General features: G+C 51.5%; 1 protein-coding gene across 1 annotated transcript in view; it reads left to right on the top strand.

The window, feature by feature from the left end:
- Window positions 1–6: 6 nt before the first annotated feature.
- Window positions 7–19042, top strand: part of WWC1 (WW and C2 domain containing 1) — a 134226-nt gene continuing 115190 nt past the window's right edge. The window contains exon 1 of the mRNA XM_011356776.2: window positions 7–296. Coding sequence (XP_011355078.1) covers window positions 178–296 — 119 coding nt within the window. The 5' untranslated portion in view covers window positions 7–177. The remainder of the gene's footprint in view (window positions 297–19042) is intronic.

Here is a 19042-nt window from a genome sequence, read left to right as displayed (position 1 = left end):
GTCGCGCCGACCCGGCCGGCCCTCACTAGGGCCCCCAATCCGCGGGTGCCACCCCCCCACCCCATTATGGTGCCTCGGCGGCCGCCCGGGCCGGGTACAGCCGGCCGGAGCCGCTGAGCCGGGGGCCCCCGTAGCGGCCGGGAGCTGCATGGGGGAGCGCGGGCCGCGCTTGGGAAGATGCCCCGGCCGGAGCTGCCCCTGCCGGAGGGCTGGGAGAAGGCGCGCGACTTCGACGGCAAGGTCTACTACATAGACCACACGAGCCGCACCACCAGCTGGATCGACCCGCGGGACAGGTAGGACCCCGGGAGGCCCCCACACGCCCACGCGGGGCCCCTTCTGCGCCAGGGGCCACGAGCCGGGAGGAGGAAGCGGTGAGGGGGCGCTCCTGCAGCCTCTTGCGCTTTCTTCAGTCCCCCCCACCCCACCCCACCCCCTTCTGGAGCGCCGCTTCTGCCCTTGTGGGCTGCTGGGAGGAGGGGACGGTCAGTGGGTTGGCCCAGGGGCCCGGGATGCCCCCTCCGCCATCCCCAGATAGAGGACTTAGGCCCCAGCCGGCACCTGCCCAGAGTTGTGACCTTAAGCTGTAGCGTCGTCCTCCCCCCTCCCCCCGCTTTTGGAAGAGAAGTCGGGCGGCGGAGGCGGGGAGCAACCTAGCGGAGTGATGCTGGGGCTTCCCGGGGAGGCTTTCCCCAGCATGGGGTGGGGGAGGGGGCGGGGGCAGCATCTGGTTCGGAGAGGGTGGTAGGGCCTCAGGATTAACTGCTGAGGGGGACTGCTGGAGGGAGGACACGACGCGGAGGGAAAGGGAGTCCGGAGTGTGATTTCTGACAGGTGACTGGGAGGCTCTGAGAGAGTACGGGAGCAGCCAGCCGGGCTGGAGGCCGGGAGTGGGAAAGAAAGGAAGGAGCAGGGGAGGGCTGGTCCGGAAGACTGGTTCTCCGGGAATCGCATAGCAGCTTGGAAGCTGTTAGGATGAGGATGGAGGTGAGAGGCCTCCGGCAAAGCGCTGCCCATCGCCGCCTCCTCCCTTTCTTCCTCTGGGGAACCTGGCTCCTCAGCACCAGCGCGTCCTGACCTTGCACCACGCCGGCGGTAGCACGGGATTTTTTTCTTTTTTCTTTTTTTTTTTTCTTTTTTTTTTTTTTTTTTTTTTTTTTTTGCTGAGGCAGGTGGAGTCTGAGGTGGCTGGTGTGGCTCTTAGCTTCCAGACTTTCTCCTGGTTCCCACTGCTTAGGATTTCTTTGCACACACACACTCCCTCCCCACGTATGTGTTGGGGGGAGGGGAGGACCACCCTCTGGGACAGCTTCATTGTGCTTTGCTGAGGAGGTCTGTGATCAGAGTGTCTTAGGAATGAGGACTTCTCACCTGGTCACTGTGACCTTGGGCAGCAGGTGCCTATACAGCAATGAAGGTGGATTTTTTGGACCCTGCATCTTACGGGATTGGGATAGAGGCCTCAGAAGGCCAGGATGGGTGTGTAGCAAGGTGGAGGGGTAAGAAAAAGAAAAAGCAGAAAGATACGAGATTCCCAGTAGTTTCTGTGAGCACTTCAGTTGGTTCATTCAACATTTACTGGGTTACTGCATGCTCAGCACCGTGAGGAATGCCTCATTAAGGTGATCTGGAAGAGGATTGTTTAATGCTACAGCACATCCCTTGGACAAGCGCTTTAACGTCTGAACCTCAGTTTCCCCATTTGTGAGGGTAGTGGTTTGCTTGGGGGGGGGGGAGGAATAACAGTGGGACTCCTAAAAATTGGAAAGGATATAGAAGATCAGAACTTCCTTTTTCAAATACAGGAGAAAATTTCAGGCCCAGAGGTGTGATCTGCTCGTTCCGATCTTTCTACTACCCTGTCGTACGCCAAGTTCTTCACCAGCTCCAAAGTTCTAACTTCCAAACATGTTCCGACTCATTGTCCTTCCCCACCCTCTCAGGTCAGTTGTCCCAGGGACTCTTACTTTGTCGGTGAACTGGGCAACCCCTCGTCCTCTCTCCTAGAACAGACGCAAGTTCAAGCATCTGTGTCCTCCTCCGGTTGAGGTCCCGGCAGCTTGCTGAGGCAGGTGTGCTGTCAGCAGCGGAGTGTCGGAGGGGGACTGCCCCTCAGCTAGTGCTGCTCCCTCACTCCCTGTCGGGCATCGTGTGAAACTTTTCTGGGGCTCTGAGGGGATAGTTCATCTGTAGAAAGCTTCTCAAACAACGTCATTCTTTCCCTTTGGAAGAGGGCAAGCAGTGTAGCTGCTGTAGAAGACTGACTTGGCTACGGCATGATTTCCCAAATTTTTGTTTTCTGTGGAACCACTTTCCCTTTTTTTTTTTTTTGGCCACATCCACCTGTGCTATTGCTTACTTAATTCATGGCTTTGAATCAACTCAGTTTGAAAAATATTAACCACTTTCACAAAGTGGAAAACTAGTAATATCTATTGCCATAAATAGAAAGGATCCTTAAAACACAGTGGGAGAAAAAAACAACAACCCAGTACCATTATATTTTAGCTCGCTACTCTGGCCTGCTCACGGCCCCGGCAACGGGCCTGCGCAGCCTTTGCTTTTAGGCAGATTGGCGAGCAGGGAAGAGGAATTAAAAACATACTGGTGCTTAATGGAGCTGCTCACTTCTTCACCTTGCAAATCATTCATTGGTTTTGTACCTTCTGGTCATCTCACCTGCACTGGGCTGGTGCGGGGCCCCCGAGCTTGGGGCGCTGAGGAGTTCCGAGTGCTGGGGTGGCTGTCGTGGGGGGCCAGCTTTGGCAGTTTGGGGAAAGAGCTGAGCAGAGGGCACCCACGCGTGGCTTGGAGAAACTCCGGCACACCCTGTGTGGCCTCAGGCAAATCCCTTGAGCTCTGTGAGGTGCAGGTACTTCCTTGGTGAGAGAAGAGGGTTGATTAGATGGCCTCTAAGGATGCTGCCGGCTCTCAGGTATGATTTCAGACTCCTAGGCCTCTCCCGTCCCCTCCTGACTCCAGAATTTGGGGAGAGGGGGCTAGGCGGGAGGGTGAGGCCGTGAGGAGGAGGAAAAAATTTAACAAAGCTGAAAGGAGCCAGACTTCCTGAGGGTGGTGGGGTGGGGAGATCAATTTTGCCAAGGTAGTTACATCTCTGTGACTGGTTAAAGCTGTGAAACAAAATATCACATAAAAAAAAAAATTCTGTGTGTGTGGGTGTGTGCGCGCGCGCACGTATGCATTTGTCTTGGCTTTTCCCTTACTTGAATCGAAGAGATGCCTGCCCATTCCCCTGAATTTAAAAGAAGTAAGTTAAATGGTCCTTCAGTCAAAAAAAGTGATTTCTTAGCCACCGAGAATAAAATAGCGTCTCGGGTTACCAACCCTGAAGAATGTCTTGGCACACTCCTCCATCTGGGGCTGAGCTGTTTTGTGTGCCGTCCGGCCTGGAGGCTGCTGGGGGTAGGGAATCCAGCTTGCAGCTTTCCCTTCCACCAGGGGGTCGGAAGAGCAGCCAGGCAGCTGGCCTTGCCAACTCTTTCCCCTTCTCACCCGGGGGAAGACTGGGAGGCCGGAATTCCTGAGCACGGTTGTCCCAACAACCGGAGAGGGTCCAGTGGGCAACTTGAGCCCTGCCTACTGGGCCAAAGGCTCCAGCAGCACCAACGCTCGTCCTGCGGCAAGGCCGGTCTGGGAAGGTGACTGTCCCGGGGTGTCAGGTGCAGGCGCAGCCCCGCGCGGAGCTGTGTTCCTTTAGCAAAACGCCCCGGGCGAAGGGCCTGCGTGTTTAACTTGCTGGTATGCAAAAACAAATACACCGATTGTTCTCTGAGGAAGAATAGATTGTTGGAACAGGCCCTGCCAGAGAAGGTTCTGGAAGCCAAATTCCTGCTCATTCTGTGGCTCGGAGTCAGACCTTCTTCCAGGAACTACCTGGGAACTCGGCACAGCATCGGGTCTGTGATAAGTACCTGAGGCCCACAGGGCTGCGGAGGCTCAGCACCTTCTCCCGTGATGCTCCTGCCACCCTGTTCTTTCAGGAATGACTTACATTGTAAGAAGTCGTGTCTTCAGCAGTCGAAAGAACTTAACCTCCTCTGCTCGCAGACACTTATGAGAATCTGATGAAGGTTGAGGATGCCTCCTGAAGAAAACGTGCGAACACAGTTGTTGGCACATCATTTCAGGAGGCTCATGGACCCCAGGTTCATAAGTCCTGCCACAGATGAGCTCGCCACTGCCTGTATCCGCTCCTGGTGAGCTAGGTAGGAAATAATGATGGAACATTGACTGCATTCAGGCGGTCTGCTGAGAGCTGTCTACATGGGTGATTTCTTTGAATCTCCCTAATAACCCTGGGCATAGGTAGTTATCTACCTGAGGAACCAGAGGCTCAGAGGGCCGGAGTTGGGTGAAGCCACTTTGCTTTTGTGGAGGGAGATGCAAATGACAGGCCTGCTGACTCCAGAACCTGTATTTCTAAATTGCTGCCCTATTTAGCCGCCTGCTGAAGTAGTCGCTGAATCAAGACCTCTGCTCCACTGCCTAAGGAACTTGGCCTTGGGGAATGGAGCTGGGACAGGCATGATTTCACTTACCTGCATCCATACTGGTGTGGCCCAGCCACGGCTAACCAGAGAGCAAGTGTGGACAGTGGTAAGAGAGGGAACCTTCGAATCCTGGCATCTTGAATCTGCTACTTGCTACCTAAATGACCCTGGCAAGTTGCATATTCCATCAGAGCTTTGGTTTTGTCTTCTCCAGGATGGGGAGATGCGCATACACCGGCAAGGGCGGCTCTGAGCATTAAATAAGCAAAGTCAGGTAGGACAGTTACTGGCACAGAGCCTGACAGGCAGGGGACACTTGGGAATGCCAGTTCTTTTAGCTTTCACTAGAAGTACCTATGGAGCACTTAAGTCAAATGGAGACAGCGTCCCCTCCCAGCTCTGTAGCAACTGGCAACCAGAATGGACCTTTCTGGTCATGTAATCCAGCGATGTCATTTCACTGATGAAACTGAGACTCAGAGATAAGTGACTTGCCCAAGGGCTCACAGCATCCTCCAGCATCCTCCAATTCCTTCTTTCTCTAATGAAAACGTTTCCCTAAAAGTAAGATCCAGTTTCTTCTCATCTGTTGTAATACTTTTTGTGGCTGAGTTATCCTTCAGAACCCTTTTTCAGAGCACAGGCCAGCACATTTCACAGTGTCGCAGTCATTTGTGAGTTGTGTCACAGTCATTTGTGAGTTGTGTCACAGGAATTTGTGAGTTGTGTCACAGGAATTTGTGAGTTGTGTCACAGGAATTTGTGGTATGTCGAACAGTTAAAGTATGAGCAATTGCAAGTGAATTATTTTTGTAATCAATGAAATACGTTAAGGTTATTGTCAGGCTAATGTCACTTTCCACCACTTTACATTTCGACGCGCGTTCTTAAGTGGGAGTTATAACCAACCCGACAGAATTTACCCAAAGCCTCTATTTTCCATTCTTCTGTTCTTAAGGATCCACTAAATACCTGTAGTTGGGCGCCTAAACACGTTATTAGACGGCTTTTATTTTTCTTTCAAGGCTCCCATTCCATGGCAGTCTGCAATGCATGAGGATATCTTATGCCCATTACTAAGAAAGAATAAGGTTGAAAAGCATTAGCACACTAACATCTGAATATTTACATTGCACACTTTTATATTATGATCTCATTTAATGTTTCCTCCAACTGCGTGGGTAAGTACTAATATCTGTGTCTTCAGATGATGAAACTGAGACTTGGAAAGGTAACTTGCTCAAGGTCACCAGTAGGTGATGCATCCAGGACTGGAGCTCAGGTAGTCATACTCCTAAATCCATACTCATATTAGCTATAGCAATTCCAGGCACCAGAGTGCCCTGTCGGCAAGTTGGCCTTGAGAATTACCGTTTATTCCTAAAACGAGGCAAACTTGCTGTGGCTCTCACAGAGAGATGTGGCAAAGGCGACTTGATCAGAGAAGCCAATGAGATCCATGCGGCAGCTTCGGAGGCTGCTGGGCATAGACTTGACTTTCTGGGAGCAGCCAGCTAACTCGAGCTCTGGGAGGGAGAGACCAGAGATAGGTGGGGAGAAACTGAAGGATGCAGTGTGTATAGAGTTCAAAGTCATTTCCTAGTCGCTTGGGTAAATGCTCCCAACTGCCAGGGGATTAGAAGCAAAGGCAGCTACTCTGTCACCACATCCTCTCGCTTTCGGCCTAGCCATACTGACCTGGTTCTCCAATCCCCAGGGACCTCGGGTAGCTGGGAAACACTGCTCTTTTGAAGAGAAGAGAATCAGGTTGCCTTAGTTACAGGGAAGGAAACGCCAAGCTCAGGTCCACATAAGGAGAGCAAGGCTAGAATAAGTGACAGTTGGAGGTAGCCGTCATGTTGCTACAAAGCTCTTAGATGGAAGAAGCCTTTGGTCAGGTTTTGATGGCGGTCGGCTGTCTCCACTGAGTGTCTGGAGCTATCTCCTGCCTCCAGTCAGTGAGGATGCAGCCCCCAGTTCAGGGAGGAGCCCTGGATGAGAGGGATCCAATTCCTCTGGAGAAATGTCTTGGGTGACATCTCCTAGATTCCACTGGGACAGGGCTGGATCCGTAAGGATTCTATGTGAAAAAAATTCCAGCCAGGCCTCTGCCAGCACAGAGAGGGCCAGCTGGCTCTACACCCTTAGGCAGCACAGCAAGAGGCTCTGGTTGCTGCTGCGGACCAGCTTCCCGGCTGCCTTGAATCCCTGTTTCAGAGTGAGATCAAAGAAAACTCAGAAACTGGATACAGCAGCGTTTTGTTATTTAACCTTCACCAGCAGCCATTAAGCATCCAGTTCTGAGCGGAAAACCTCTTGCAAAATAATGGGAGATTGCGGAGGGGGCAGGTGGTCACCATTGTGTAGGGAGAACACAGAACGTTCTCTAAAGATGCTGGACTGGGAATATGGGCTGGAGTAGAGAGAGTGGGGAGGAGGGACAAAAGGACAAGTGTGGTAGGTCTCGTGCGCACCCCCCCCCCCGAGTGCCTATTCAGTGCTCCAACCCATGACATCTCACCATTGGGAAGAAATGGGATCTTTCAGTTTCAAATGTCTGCCCGAGAAAAGGATCGAGGCTTAAGTTCTCGTTCAGTGGTCAGCCAGAAAAAAGATGAAGCTGCATCAAGATTGGGGATAACTTTGTTGGCTTTTTTTCTTCCCTCGTTCCATTTGTCACCCTCTGGCAGCCAGGACACCAGTCCAATGGCAGCTGCTGATTTTTCCCCAGCCGGCTGCCTGCTGTCGCTGGGCCTGGTTCAGTGGCAGCCTGGTCGTCCTCACGCTGGCTTCCTCCCCACCCAGTGGCAGTTACTTGCTTGATTCGTCACTGGGTCAGCCCTTAGGATCCCTGACTGGTACCTGACTTGAAAGGGTGAAGTATCAAGATACAGGCATCAGGTGGCTGCTAGGATGAGATGAACCTAGGACAATCTTCCAGTCCTGCATCTGTCGTGGCTTTTCTTGGATAGCTAGGGCTCTGTGAGCATGTCGTTGTACATCCCAGGAATTTCTTACTAGTGCATTGTTTGTCTTCCTATCACTAACAGTTGAGAACACTAGCTGGCACCTGGTGATAGTGATGGAGATCATCATCATAATCTTTAATCATCTCTATCCAGGCCTGTCATGTGCCAAGCATTGTTGCTTATGGTGTTTTTCTGGCATTATGCAAATGGAGAAACAGAGGCTGAGAACGGTCAAGGGACAAACTCAAGGTCGTACAGGTAGAAATGCAGAGTTGGAATCTGAGCCTAAGTCCGTCTGATTTCAAAGCCTTACTGTTTGGACCACTGGACTCTCTCGGTGAATTTGGCGAGAGAGGGGCAGCAAAGGGAAAGGGACCTTTTACTACAGAGAAATAAACAGAAACACATCTATCGGCATATATACCTGGTTCCCTATGGAAAGAGTGTTTGTGGGGTTCCAGGCAAACACCGATTTGACATACCATACTGTTACTTGTGGGAGATAAAGCTTTCATCAGGATCTTCAGAGGATGCCAAGTCAAGTCCTCGCTCTGTCATTTATGCATAGTAAGTGACCTTGAACAAGCTCCTTCTCTTCTGCTGTGTGAACGGGGATGAGAGCAGGACCTGCCCACCCCGAGGGCTGTAGTGAAATGGCACCGGACACATTGAGTTTTAGCTCAGTGCCTACTGCACATCAGGCTTTCAAATGGCAGCTGCGATGAGTTCGGCTTGTTGACCTTCTGTGCCCAGGTAGAGGAGCTGCAGCCACTGCTCCTTCCTCGCCAGCTCAGGTTTCTTCCTGGTGAGCCACGTTGACATCAGTGCTTGCAAGCCACCTTGGCGGCGCTCATTATATAAGTCCATAAATTCTTTTCCCCCTAGTCTTATCAGAGGCAAGCCCTTCTTAGGAATTTCTGGAGTGAAGTAACTCTTGCCAGTGAGCTGGCACCAGGGCTGCGTGGGAAGCAAGGGTAACGAACTGCAGTTGTCATGGCAGAGCTGAAAAGGCTGAGGCAGAAGCTGGAGGTCTCAGGAATTCACGTGGAAGAACTGCTTGGAAGCCATGTCCCTTCACTCGAAAAGTCCCCCCCGCCCCACCCTCTCCTTCCCACACAGTTCCAGAGCCTGCTGATTTTCGGATGGCGGTGGCACAGAAGGGCACTGGTATTTATCACGGCCCACCCCGCCGAGGGCTGGCCATTCACTCAGCAGGTATTTATTGAGCACCCACTGGGCTCCCGTCTCTGTTGCCAGGGCCGAGGATCAGAGCAAAGTCCTTGCTGCCACGGGGGAGGGAGATGGACAGTTAAACCGATAAATTGCTTGGGGTTCGGGGGCTCGGTGTTCTCTAAAGCCCTTTTACCCAGGTAAGAGAAAGTGGAAGGGCAGACGCATCTGTGACACCTGTTGGCAGTTGCAGTATGAACTTAGATTTGGAGCTGGGAGACCTTTGTGCCTTTGGTAGTGTGTTCCCGAGAGCCCGCTCTCATGAGCTAGAAACGAGGCTAAGCTCTGGAAGTACAAGGGGAGACAGAACTGGTGGTCTCCAGCTCACGGCATTTACTACAAATCAGTGAGAGACGTAAGGTCACCAAGCTGTGCAAACTATAGGTAGAAATGCCAGGCTCTCTGAACCTCAGTTTCCTTCCTCCTATTTCATCTGGGCTCGTCCGATCATTTGAAAGTATTTATTGAATGCCTAGAAATAGGTAGAGTTTCTGTAATATGCCAGCACTGGGGATTCATCAGTGATTAAACCAACAAAATTCCTGGCCTAATGGAGCTTAGTTCTATAGCCCCAGTTGTTAAACTGGGGGAAGCATGGAACCTTGTGGAGGGTTTGTTAACCCTACTCCAGACCCCAGTGTGTCCTAGGGCTGCTGTAGGCCCGGAAATTTGCATTTCCAACAGGTCCCAGTCGATTCATTGAATCTTCACCATTACCTGGGAGAGGGTACCATATTATCCCTGTTTTACAGCCCGGGAAACTGAAGAAGGCTGGCGATGTAACTGGGCCCTCTTCCTATGCTAAGAGAGCTGGTTTCCAGAGCAAGCCCTGCTTACCTGCATCCTGGGATGGCTAAGGGCATGCCATTGTTCTGCTGACCCAGAGCCTCCGTGGTGGCAAAATCCGGAATGGTTTCCTCCTCCCCTGTGAAATAAATCTCAGCGAAGCAGGAAGTCTGAGAGCTTTCCAGAAGCCAGATGGAAATTCTCTTTACAGTAGAATGTATTGAATTATATATCCTTGGTCACAAGAGTCCAAGGAAGCAGTCCTCCCTGCTCCTTGATGGTGCTGAGCCAGGACACTAGGGCTGATCCACTCTTCAGAGGAAGGCTCTCGGGGCTCCTTCACCCCTGGGAACTTTGGTAGATTAGAATCTACCTCATAGGGCTGGTCAGAGTCAGAGTAGAGGTCTCGCAGTCGGGTCCCACTGTGTGGGAGTTCTGACGACAGCCGGCCGGGCTCCTGGACGGCTTTATCTATGGTTACGTAGTTTCTGCTCAGTTCATATATTTTGAGTACCAGATTTTTTCTGGACATCATCCACTTTCTTTCTCTAGAAAAACTGATCATAGTTAAGCAGATAGACATCTTCTCAGTTAACAATGGCTTTTGCCAACAGGAATATTAAGAAGTATCTTAACAGCTCAAGGAGTTTCAAAACCAGCTTGAGTGATTTATTTCCATCGCGGACATAATACAAACATTTGCCGGCAGCCTGTGGAGGACCCCAGGTGTTTCTTCAGCCTCCTTATTGGTCACCTCACCCGAATGGGTCTCAAAGTATGGTCCCAGACCAGCAAACGCAGATTCTCATATCCCACCTTAGACTTATTGGATCAGAAACTCTGGGAGTGGAGCCCTCCAGGTGACTCTGCTGCCCTGTCAAGTCTGGGAACCACTGGCCAAGTGTTTCTGTGTAGCCAGAACAACCTAAGGTAATCTGTTAGTGGTCCAGGCAAAAACTGGCCAGGTTTGAGGAACCTACGAAGCCCCCATAGAAGCAGCCAGTTGAAATGGTCTTCATTGGCTCATGGCCATTTTAATATCATCCCCAAACCCTTATGGTCCAAGCTGGACCTGCACACTGGCTTCGCCAGGCCCCACCATCACCTCACATCTCCTTGGCCTCCAGATTCAGCTCACAAGTGAAGTTTAGGAAGGCCTCCCCACCCCTGGCCCAGACCCCGTGACCCCTGAGGCTGTGGTAGAACAGCGTGTACCCGCATCTCCTCCATTCTTGGTTAATAGGCAGCTGGGTGGCTGGCACGCGGTGGGAGCTCGCTAAGCCAGGAAACGAATGCCCCCCAGCTGGGAGTTCTGGATTCTGTTTCTGGCCCTTCCTCGTAGCACAATCACTTGCCTTTCCTGAGTCCTGGCCTCTTCCATCGCTGTCCATCAGGGGGTCATGACCCTTGATCTCCTTTTCACGGCAGAGAGTAGGAAATTGTGTTTGGAGTTCAGAGTCAGTGATTCTCAAGTTCAGTTGCACCTTGGACTTAATAGAGGGGATTGCTAAAAAGACCCCTGCCCAGCCCACTCCTAGCAGTTCTGGTTTAACTGGTCTGCAGTGTGGCCTGGGCATGGGATTTCTCGAAGTTCCCCAGTTGATTCTCGGGTACAGCCAGGTTGGAGAACCAGGACTGTAGGTAAATATCTGCCTTCCTCACAGTGCCGGTAGAGTCTGGGTGAGATTCTCCAAACATACCTTGTTTTAAAGGGCTTTAAAGATGTAAGGTTTGTACAGTTTTACGAAGGAAAATTGAGTTCATTCAGAAAGTATTAAAAAATAGTTGTGGGGGAGGGAGAAGTGGATATTTGGGGCATGTCGGGCACCTTGCTGTTTATTAATTTCCCCTCTTCTGTACCTATCTTGCTATTTCTTTCCTGATACGTTAAGTATCAAAGAGATTTGGGCTCATCTTCGCTATAATGCGAAAATCTTTCAACTCTCATTGCAGCAGGCATGCTTTTAAATAAATTGGTCTAAGCTACTTAGAGTTGTAAGCCTGGGGGGTCGGGCCTCCCTTTCAACTACTGTCTGTCCTCACCAGGCCCCGGTGTGGATTTCATGCACACATCTGTGTCCTTGAGACTGCAGCGGAGTGGGGAGTCAGGTGCTGTCACCATATAGATCCTAGCCCGTGGAGAAGAGCTAATAATAGCAAACACTTAGGAAGACTGTAGATTGTGCCAAGATCTGGGCCGTGTGCTTTGAATGCATTATCCAATTTAATGCTCATAGCAACCCGAGGACGGAAGAACTGCCAGTGGGGAAACTGAGGCTTGGAGAGTTGAAAACTTGCCCATGATTGCACAGCTACAAGTAGCAGGACTAGGATGTGCACCCGGTTTGTCTGCCCCCGCGAGACGTGTTCCTCGCTGTCCTGGAGGTCAGACCAGGCTGCCAAGGAGAGCGATGCTGGCTTCATCCTGGCACTTCAGACCAGAGCCCTTCACTGCTGTGCGTCCTGCAGTGGCAGCTTCTTCCAGTTGCTGAGGGTCAGTCCTTTCTGTTTGCTCTCTTCCTGTTTCAGCAGATCTCTCTCTCTCTCTCTCTCTCTCTCTCTCTCTCTCTCAGCAGGAGGAGTGAGCTCTTTTTCTGAGTGCAGTCCGTTTTTCAACATCCCTTCAAGAATCGATTTCCTTGTCCGCATCCCCGTATCAGTGGCGGCAAAGATCAGCATCTTTGCTTCATCTTCCTTGTAGACTGTTCTACGCAAGGGAGCCCCATCTCTTGTTTCTTTGGCATGAAGGACTTAGCAGAATCAAATTCCACTTGGACTCTGGTGTCTGAACAGCGTATGCGCTTGGTCTGGAGCGTTTTTGCTTGCCCAATAGACCATCCTTCAGGATGTTCGTTTTGAGTTCAGGAGAAGTCATTTGGGTCATCTGAGGCCTGAAGTGGCTCTCGCTATGCACGAATTACCTTCCACTTCTGTTGCAATTGGGTAGGATCGAAACCAAAGATAGTCTCTTCGTGCATTTGGCTCCTGATAGCTGTCCTGGGAAGGGGGTACAGCGGAGAACAGAGACAGACACTGTTCCCCATGGAACTTATAGACAAATAATAATGACATAAAATAATTGCAGATTAGGAAAATGAAGAGGATGCCGTATTAGAAATATCAGGCCTTGTGAATGACACCAAAGGTCAAGCTATAATGTCATGAAATTCTGTAGTCAGAACAACTGAATTTGCTTTTAACTTTAAATACGATACATCTATAAGTGGTCACCTCTCTGCCTCTTCAACCAGGCTTTCTTAGTTCCTGTCAGGAGACTGTGGCACCCACTGCGGTGGCAACAAGCAGTGTCTTTTTTCTTAACTTTGGCCAAGGAGCTCCGTTTTTCCTCCCTGAGGCAGTACGATCTGTGACCACAAACATCTGAACCCCCTAAGGTAATGGGGATTCAGATGCCCAGCCCAGCTTCAGTGACCAACATCGGAATCTCCAGATAATGTGGAATCTCCATTCGTAAAAAGAACTCCCAAGTAATTTTGACACCATCTGCTGTTTGACACCCACCGATCAGGAACCCAAACAGGACTAGAACCCCTTTGGCCTCCTCCATAACCTGGCCTCCTTCTCGGTCCTCACATTAGAAAAAAAATCTCTTCCTTGTTTCAGGCATCCATGGATTGTTCTCCACGGTGCTCAGGTGTCCCCCCCTCAGTCTTCATGCCCTGACCCCATGCCTCTTCCTCTGAAGAACGCAGGGCAGTTGCATACTTCCCGCCTCCACGGCCCCCGTCCGTGCTCCGTCCTCCTCGCCCCACCCCCATCCTCTGAGCAAAGTCCCGCGTGTCACCAGGAGATGCACAGTGGCATCTTTCCTGACCTCTCTTGTAGCATCTAATCGTGTTGCTGACCTTCGTCCTCTACCGGCGGTCATTCTCACCCAGGAAAGTAAGGCATTTTGCAAATTCTCTCTCACGGTGTCCTGGGTCCCCGAGCCTTCAGCCACTTGCTCTGTGGTGAAACTTGAGGTGCCCATTTCCAGTTTCCCACTGGACATCATGTCTGTGTCCAGGCAAACACTGCAAACTGCCGCACACCCCAAACTGACCCAGTCTGGGTCTCAAACACATAGCTCTGCCCTGTGTCCCAGCCCTTGCTGTATGCGGTGGAGCCCCCTCCCTTGTCCCAGACTGAGTACAGTGCCACTTGCTCCACGATGCCTTCCCTTACCCATCACCTCCTTCCCCTTATCCATCAGCTCCTTCCCGGCTCCTGGCTGGGGCGGCATGGCAGGGGCAGGGGAGCGGGAAACTGGGGATCTACGTTAAGTCAGGCCCGTTCTAGTCAAAAGCAGCAGAGGCCCACACGGGATGGCTCTAGAAAAGAGAGGCTGCTATGAGCTTAGAGAGTTCACAGGAATCCAGGGAAGGGGATAGTGGCCCCCACTGCTCAGAGCTGCAGCTGGAGCTTGTGAGAAATTGAGGCGGCAGCATCTCCGTGAACTCCCTCCCCTCTCTTCCTTCTGTCCCCACCCCCCTAACCCCATCATGGCCTACAGAAGGCCTAGTTTGTAGGCCTTCTTCCTGAGGCCTACAAACTAGAAAAAATCTAGAATTTGTTCATAAATTTGTAAACCTTGTTAGGAACCAGTTCTGCCTCTTACTTGCTGTGTGACCTTGAAGAGGCTCCTTAATCTCTTTGAGTCTCTGTTTCCTCAATGTATGCAAATGAGCCTAAAAGTAATAAAGCGATAGCGAAGATTTGATCGAGTGCCAGGCACTGCTCTAGTGGTTTAATATTTGCTAGCTCAACAGTTGTCACACGACCCCACTGAGGGAGGTTCTGTTACTATCTTCACTGAGGGATGAGGAAGTGGAGACAGAAAAGCTAAGTAATTTTCCCAAGGTCACACAGCTAGAATGTGGCAACGCTGGATCTAAGCACAGGCTGTCTGGCTCCAGAGCTCACACTCTTAGACTGCCATCAACTTTGAAGGATTATTGTGAGAATTACAGCCTGAATTCTCTCATTGAAGGCACTTAGCAGAGAGCAAGGCTCAGAATAAGTACTCAAAAATGTTATAACATCATCACAGCATTAGTTTGCAGGTGATCCATATGGTCTTCGCTACCCCTGCCTATCTCGTAACCCTTCAGCTTAGCAACCAAAGCTAACTCAGAGTCCCCAAATTCAGATTCTTATGACAGATGCTGATTTGGAACGATCACAGAGCTGGCCTTGAGCTGGACTCACCTGGGCAGTCAGCATCCCGAGGGGATTCTTTCTCGGAACTTACAGAGTGAATCGTTCTGAATGCTGCGGCGATTAGCAGGACCTGGTGGTTACTGCATTTGAGCACACGTTTGGTTCTGAGCCCTGCGTCTGGCCCCATCCCCGTGGCAATCCCCCATTCACTGTGAGATGCCGACCTTCTTGCTGCTGGAAGTGTGGGCGGTAGACCAGCACATCGGCATTGCCTGGGAGCTTGTTAGAAACGCAGAGCGCCAGACCCACCAACTCAGAAACCGCGTTTTAACAAGGTCCCCGGTGATCCTCACGCATGTTAATGTTTGAGGAGCACTGACCATTCAGCAATACTTATGTTCACCTATGTGGCCCTGTTTTGTTTTTTGTTCTGTGGCTGACTGTGCCTCTAATCAGCTCTAATCTAGGGCACACCACGTAGATGTAATATCAGTAAACGGTGAATTATTACAACCAGTCGTAAACACGTTATCAAGGGAGGGGAGCTTCCCAGCCCCTTTCCGGGGCTCCACATGGAATGAGGATTGAAGCAGGCTAGGGAGGTAGAAAGGGGCTCATTTGAAAGTGAATCCACCTGCTGAGAAAGGGCAGGGTCCTGAGGCCACAGCATGTCCAGTGTGGTCAGAGGTCCGAGCAGATGTAGGCTCTGCAGGCAGAGTCCACCAGGGCGCAGAACATGGTTCCGGGGGGACATGGAGCAGTCGGAAGGTGGGAACCCTTGTGGGAGGGTAATGCGTCGTGAGGACATGGCTGGCAGGCACTTGACAGAGATCTCAAAGGCAGGATTCCAGCTCTCAGATTCTATTAGCAAGAACAGGGCAAGGAGGCCTGGGTCCCCGATGAGCTTCCTGGGCGAGGGGTTTGAGCCAGCAAAATAAATGGCGGGTTCTTTGGAACTAACTCTAAAGGGCAGACATATTGCCCTGAGGGGACTAGCAGAAACAGTGTCTCAGCTAAGGCTTAGTCTGGCTGAGCCAGGGCCCCCCGCCCCCCAGCAAACCCCAATCCAAGCCAGAGGGAGCCTGAGTGGGTGGCATTGGGGCAGCAGAGGGCAGGCTCCTGATGGGGGGGGAACCAACCCAGAGGGGCAGGGAGCCAGCTCAGGCTGCTGCGAAAGTCTGGAAGAGGCCTGTGGACTTCTTGGCCTTTCCTGGCAGGAGAGTGGAGAGGAGGTGCAGCCTGGTTCCAGGGGCTCTCCCGTCATTGCTCACGGGCCCTGGCTCACCTGTGAACCGTGTTCTGGCATCCGCAAGGACCTTGCCCCAACACATTCCTGAGATAACACCCACCATCGCCCCGTGGACGCAGCGACAGCCCAGTCAGAGTGAGCCAGCTCCTGACGCCCTCCCTGCATTCATCTCCAGTTTGTTTGATGGCGTGTGTCTGTCTGTGTAGAATAACTGAAGAACGAGTCATTAGTGAGCTGTCCAAATTCGCTCTGGGGACATTCCAGGAACATAAAGCCATATTCCGTCTAAGCCACAAGTAGCTTCCACCCTCCCCCATCTCTTTGAAGGAGGGTTTTTCAGAGTGTGGTGCACAAATTCCCGAGATGCCCCCTGCCCCCTCCCCCCCAAGCCTACCAAGTCAGAGTCTCATCAGGGCTTCCAGGAATCTGCATCTTTAATGTTACTCAGAAAATTCTAATGCACCTTAAACTTGAAACCCTCTCCCTGCCCTCACCCATTTATGTCCTTTGCATAAACGATGTGAGCACCTTGCCAGCTGATACTCCCTCCCCATGCTGCTGGACCTAGCTAGCAGCCACCTCTTCCAGGAGATTGCCTGCCACCTTTGTCCCAGCTCGGGAAGGGGCCAGCTGTACACTCCTCTGACACAACTACCGCATAATCATCATTTCTCATGTCTGTTCTCCATGGAATGGTGAAGCAACCTGTCTGTCTCCCCAGGCCCAGCATGGAGTTTTGCACATAATCGGTACTAACAAACGAACGAACGAACGAACGAATGAATGAATACAAGTGAAGGTGTCTGAGAGGCACCTGGGAAGCCACAAAGTAGAGGATGATGAGCAGGTGCTTCCTACCTTCCAACTCCTCTGTCGTCAGTCTGAACTCCTAGGTCAAGCTTTGGAGCCAGAGGGCAAGCATTAGACCCAAGGAGAGCCCAGGGCTCAGACTGGCAGGCACGCAGCCCACCTGTTTGGGGCTGAGATGCCCTCAGTGGAAGCCCACCTCTCTACATTTGCGGAAGGCTCCAGAGCTTGAGCTCCCTCCCGATGTAGAAAAGAAGACCCTGTTTGCCAGTCCTGGGCCTGACCCCCAAACCCAGGGTGTCTGAAATACCTAAGCCCCACTCCCACACCCCCATGCCAGGAGGGAGGCGCTAAAGACTAGAGCTGTCAGACCATAAAACTCCCCAGTCTTTTGCCCCAGCAATTTTCAGAGTTTGCTACCATGATTTTCTGTGTGAGGCTCTGAATTGCTATTTGTCAAACCGGTAACTATTAACTCAACAGAAATCATACAAAGATATGAGAAGCCCTGGACAGGCCGTCTTAATCTTTTTGGTGAAGGGAAAGCCAGGTGCCTGCCATCTGAAGAATGCTGCCCATCACCGAACTCTGAAAAGCAAAATGCATTTCCTTCTTCTTAATAACCTGAGCACTATTAAACCTGCTTTACCAGTCCAGCCGGGGTGCCTCCTCTGATCTTGCTTATCTATGTGTGCGTGTAGGGCGGGGGTGGAGGGGGGGACCTGTGGGGTCTGGTGGGGGGTAGAGTGGCTTTTGAATGGCCTGACCTGGTGAGACTCAAGGGTCAGTCCAGTTTGCTGTGACAGCGGGGGACCTCAGAACAGGAGCCAGACTAACCTCTTAATGTGTGAGGTCAGGGTGAGGGCAACCTGCTCTCTGAGTCCCAAGTAGGGTCAGAACCTTCCTTGGTTCCTTGAGAAGAAAGGATTGGCTGAATTATAGGCAGAGCAGCTGAGGACGCAGTGCACAGTAGGCTCTCAGCAAATGCCTCTCAGATCGAGCTGGCGAAAGGGAACATGCAGTTTTAGTTGTAAGCGTGGGCTGTGTCCAAATCCTTCCGAAATTTGCTGTCATTCCCTGAGGGAGGGAGTCAGGTATTATAAGATTTTAGGTAATTACTGAGTTTCTTCTGTGCTTTTCTCTTGGGGATGTTATTTCTGAATCCACTCCCTCTCTTTTCTCGTCTCCCCAAGTTACACTTGGTTTGATTCCAGGAGGAAGACATTACAGTGTTATCATCTGATCAAGATTCCATTCCATATTCAAAAAATAATAAAGTTCAGAAATCTCGTTAGGTGCAGACCCCAGCTGGAGGTTGTCACAGCAGCTGTTTACTGGGGAATTGTCCATGCATTCCCTATTTCACTTTGTGCTCACCTTCCAGATGAGGCAGCCAAGGGACCAAAAAGTTAGAGAATTTGTCAAGGTCACACAGCAAGTTGGCAAGAGGGGTAGGTTTCTATCCGGGACTCTGACTCCCAGCCTGAGTGCCAGTCAGTGCCACATTGTCTCCTGGAGGTCAGCAGCTCGTGTTGATGTTAACAGTGCAGACACTCCTTGAGCTCTTCACCGTTTCTCAGAGCATTTTGTGGGTGCATCCTGATTCGAGGAGAAGTTGAGCTCTCACACTCTCCAGGGTATAGTGGCTGGAATCCAGGCTCTGGAGGAAGCTCCTGCCTCCTTCCTAGAGCCGCAGGCAGCTGGACCCCACAGACCCTGCTCGTTAGTGAGGACGGGAAGCAGGACCTGGTGGTTGGTCAGCCGCATGGCTGGGGGTGCTAAGCAGGTGGGGTTCTGATGACCTACTGGGCACCTGCTCCCAGGCACAGAACCCAGGCTGAGACCTCCTGCGTGAGTTCCCTCTTGGCCTCCTGCCCTTTTAGGATCTGTGGCTATTTGGAAACGTGAGCGCAGGGCCTTTTCAGAGTCCTGTTCTCCAGTATTCCCAGCGTCCTCAGCCAGCAAGAAGAGAGAGAGAGAGAGAGAGGCAGGATGGTGTGGGGAGGATAGGCCAGTATACGGGGACAGTTTCTGTCTCATCACGAGACTCCTGGAATAGGTCTCTTGAATGTCCCCGTTGGCATTCGGGGACTCCACCTGCCTTTGTGAGGGGCCACACCACGTTAGCTGAGCCCGATGACACCGTGCGAGTCCTGGCTTCAGGAGAACCTGCTCACAGATCAGAACGCGGCCACAAGGAGATGGAGGGCCTGTTCCACTGCATGATCCTGCTTTTACTGTTAACCCCAGGGCTTCTTGGCCCTTTGTTCCCGTTCTCTTTGCCAAAGAATGAATTTTTTCTTTTTAACTTTCTGATTAGAAATCAATAG

The sequence above is a fragment of the Pteropus vampyrus genome, unplaced genomic scaffold, assembly GCF_000151845.1.
Source record: "Pteropus vampyrus isolate Shadow unplaced genomic scaffold, Pvam_2.0 Scaffold30, whole genome shotgun sequence".
Taxonomy (NCBI): domain Eukaryota; kingdom Metazoa; phylum Chordata; class Mammalia; order Chiroptera; family Pteropodidae; genus Pteropus; species Pteropus vampyrus.
Note: the sequence above shows the minus strand (reverse complement) of the source record. Positions and strands in the feature narration are given on the sequence as shown.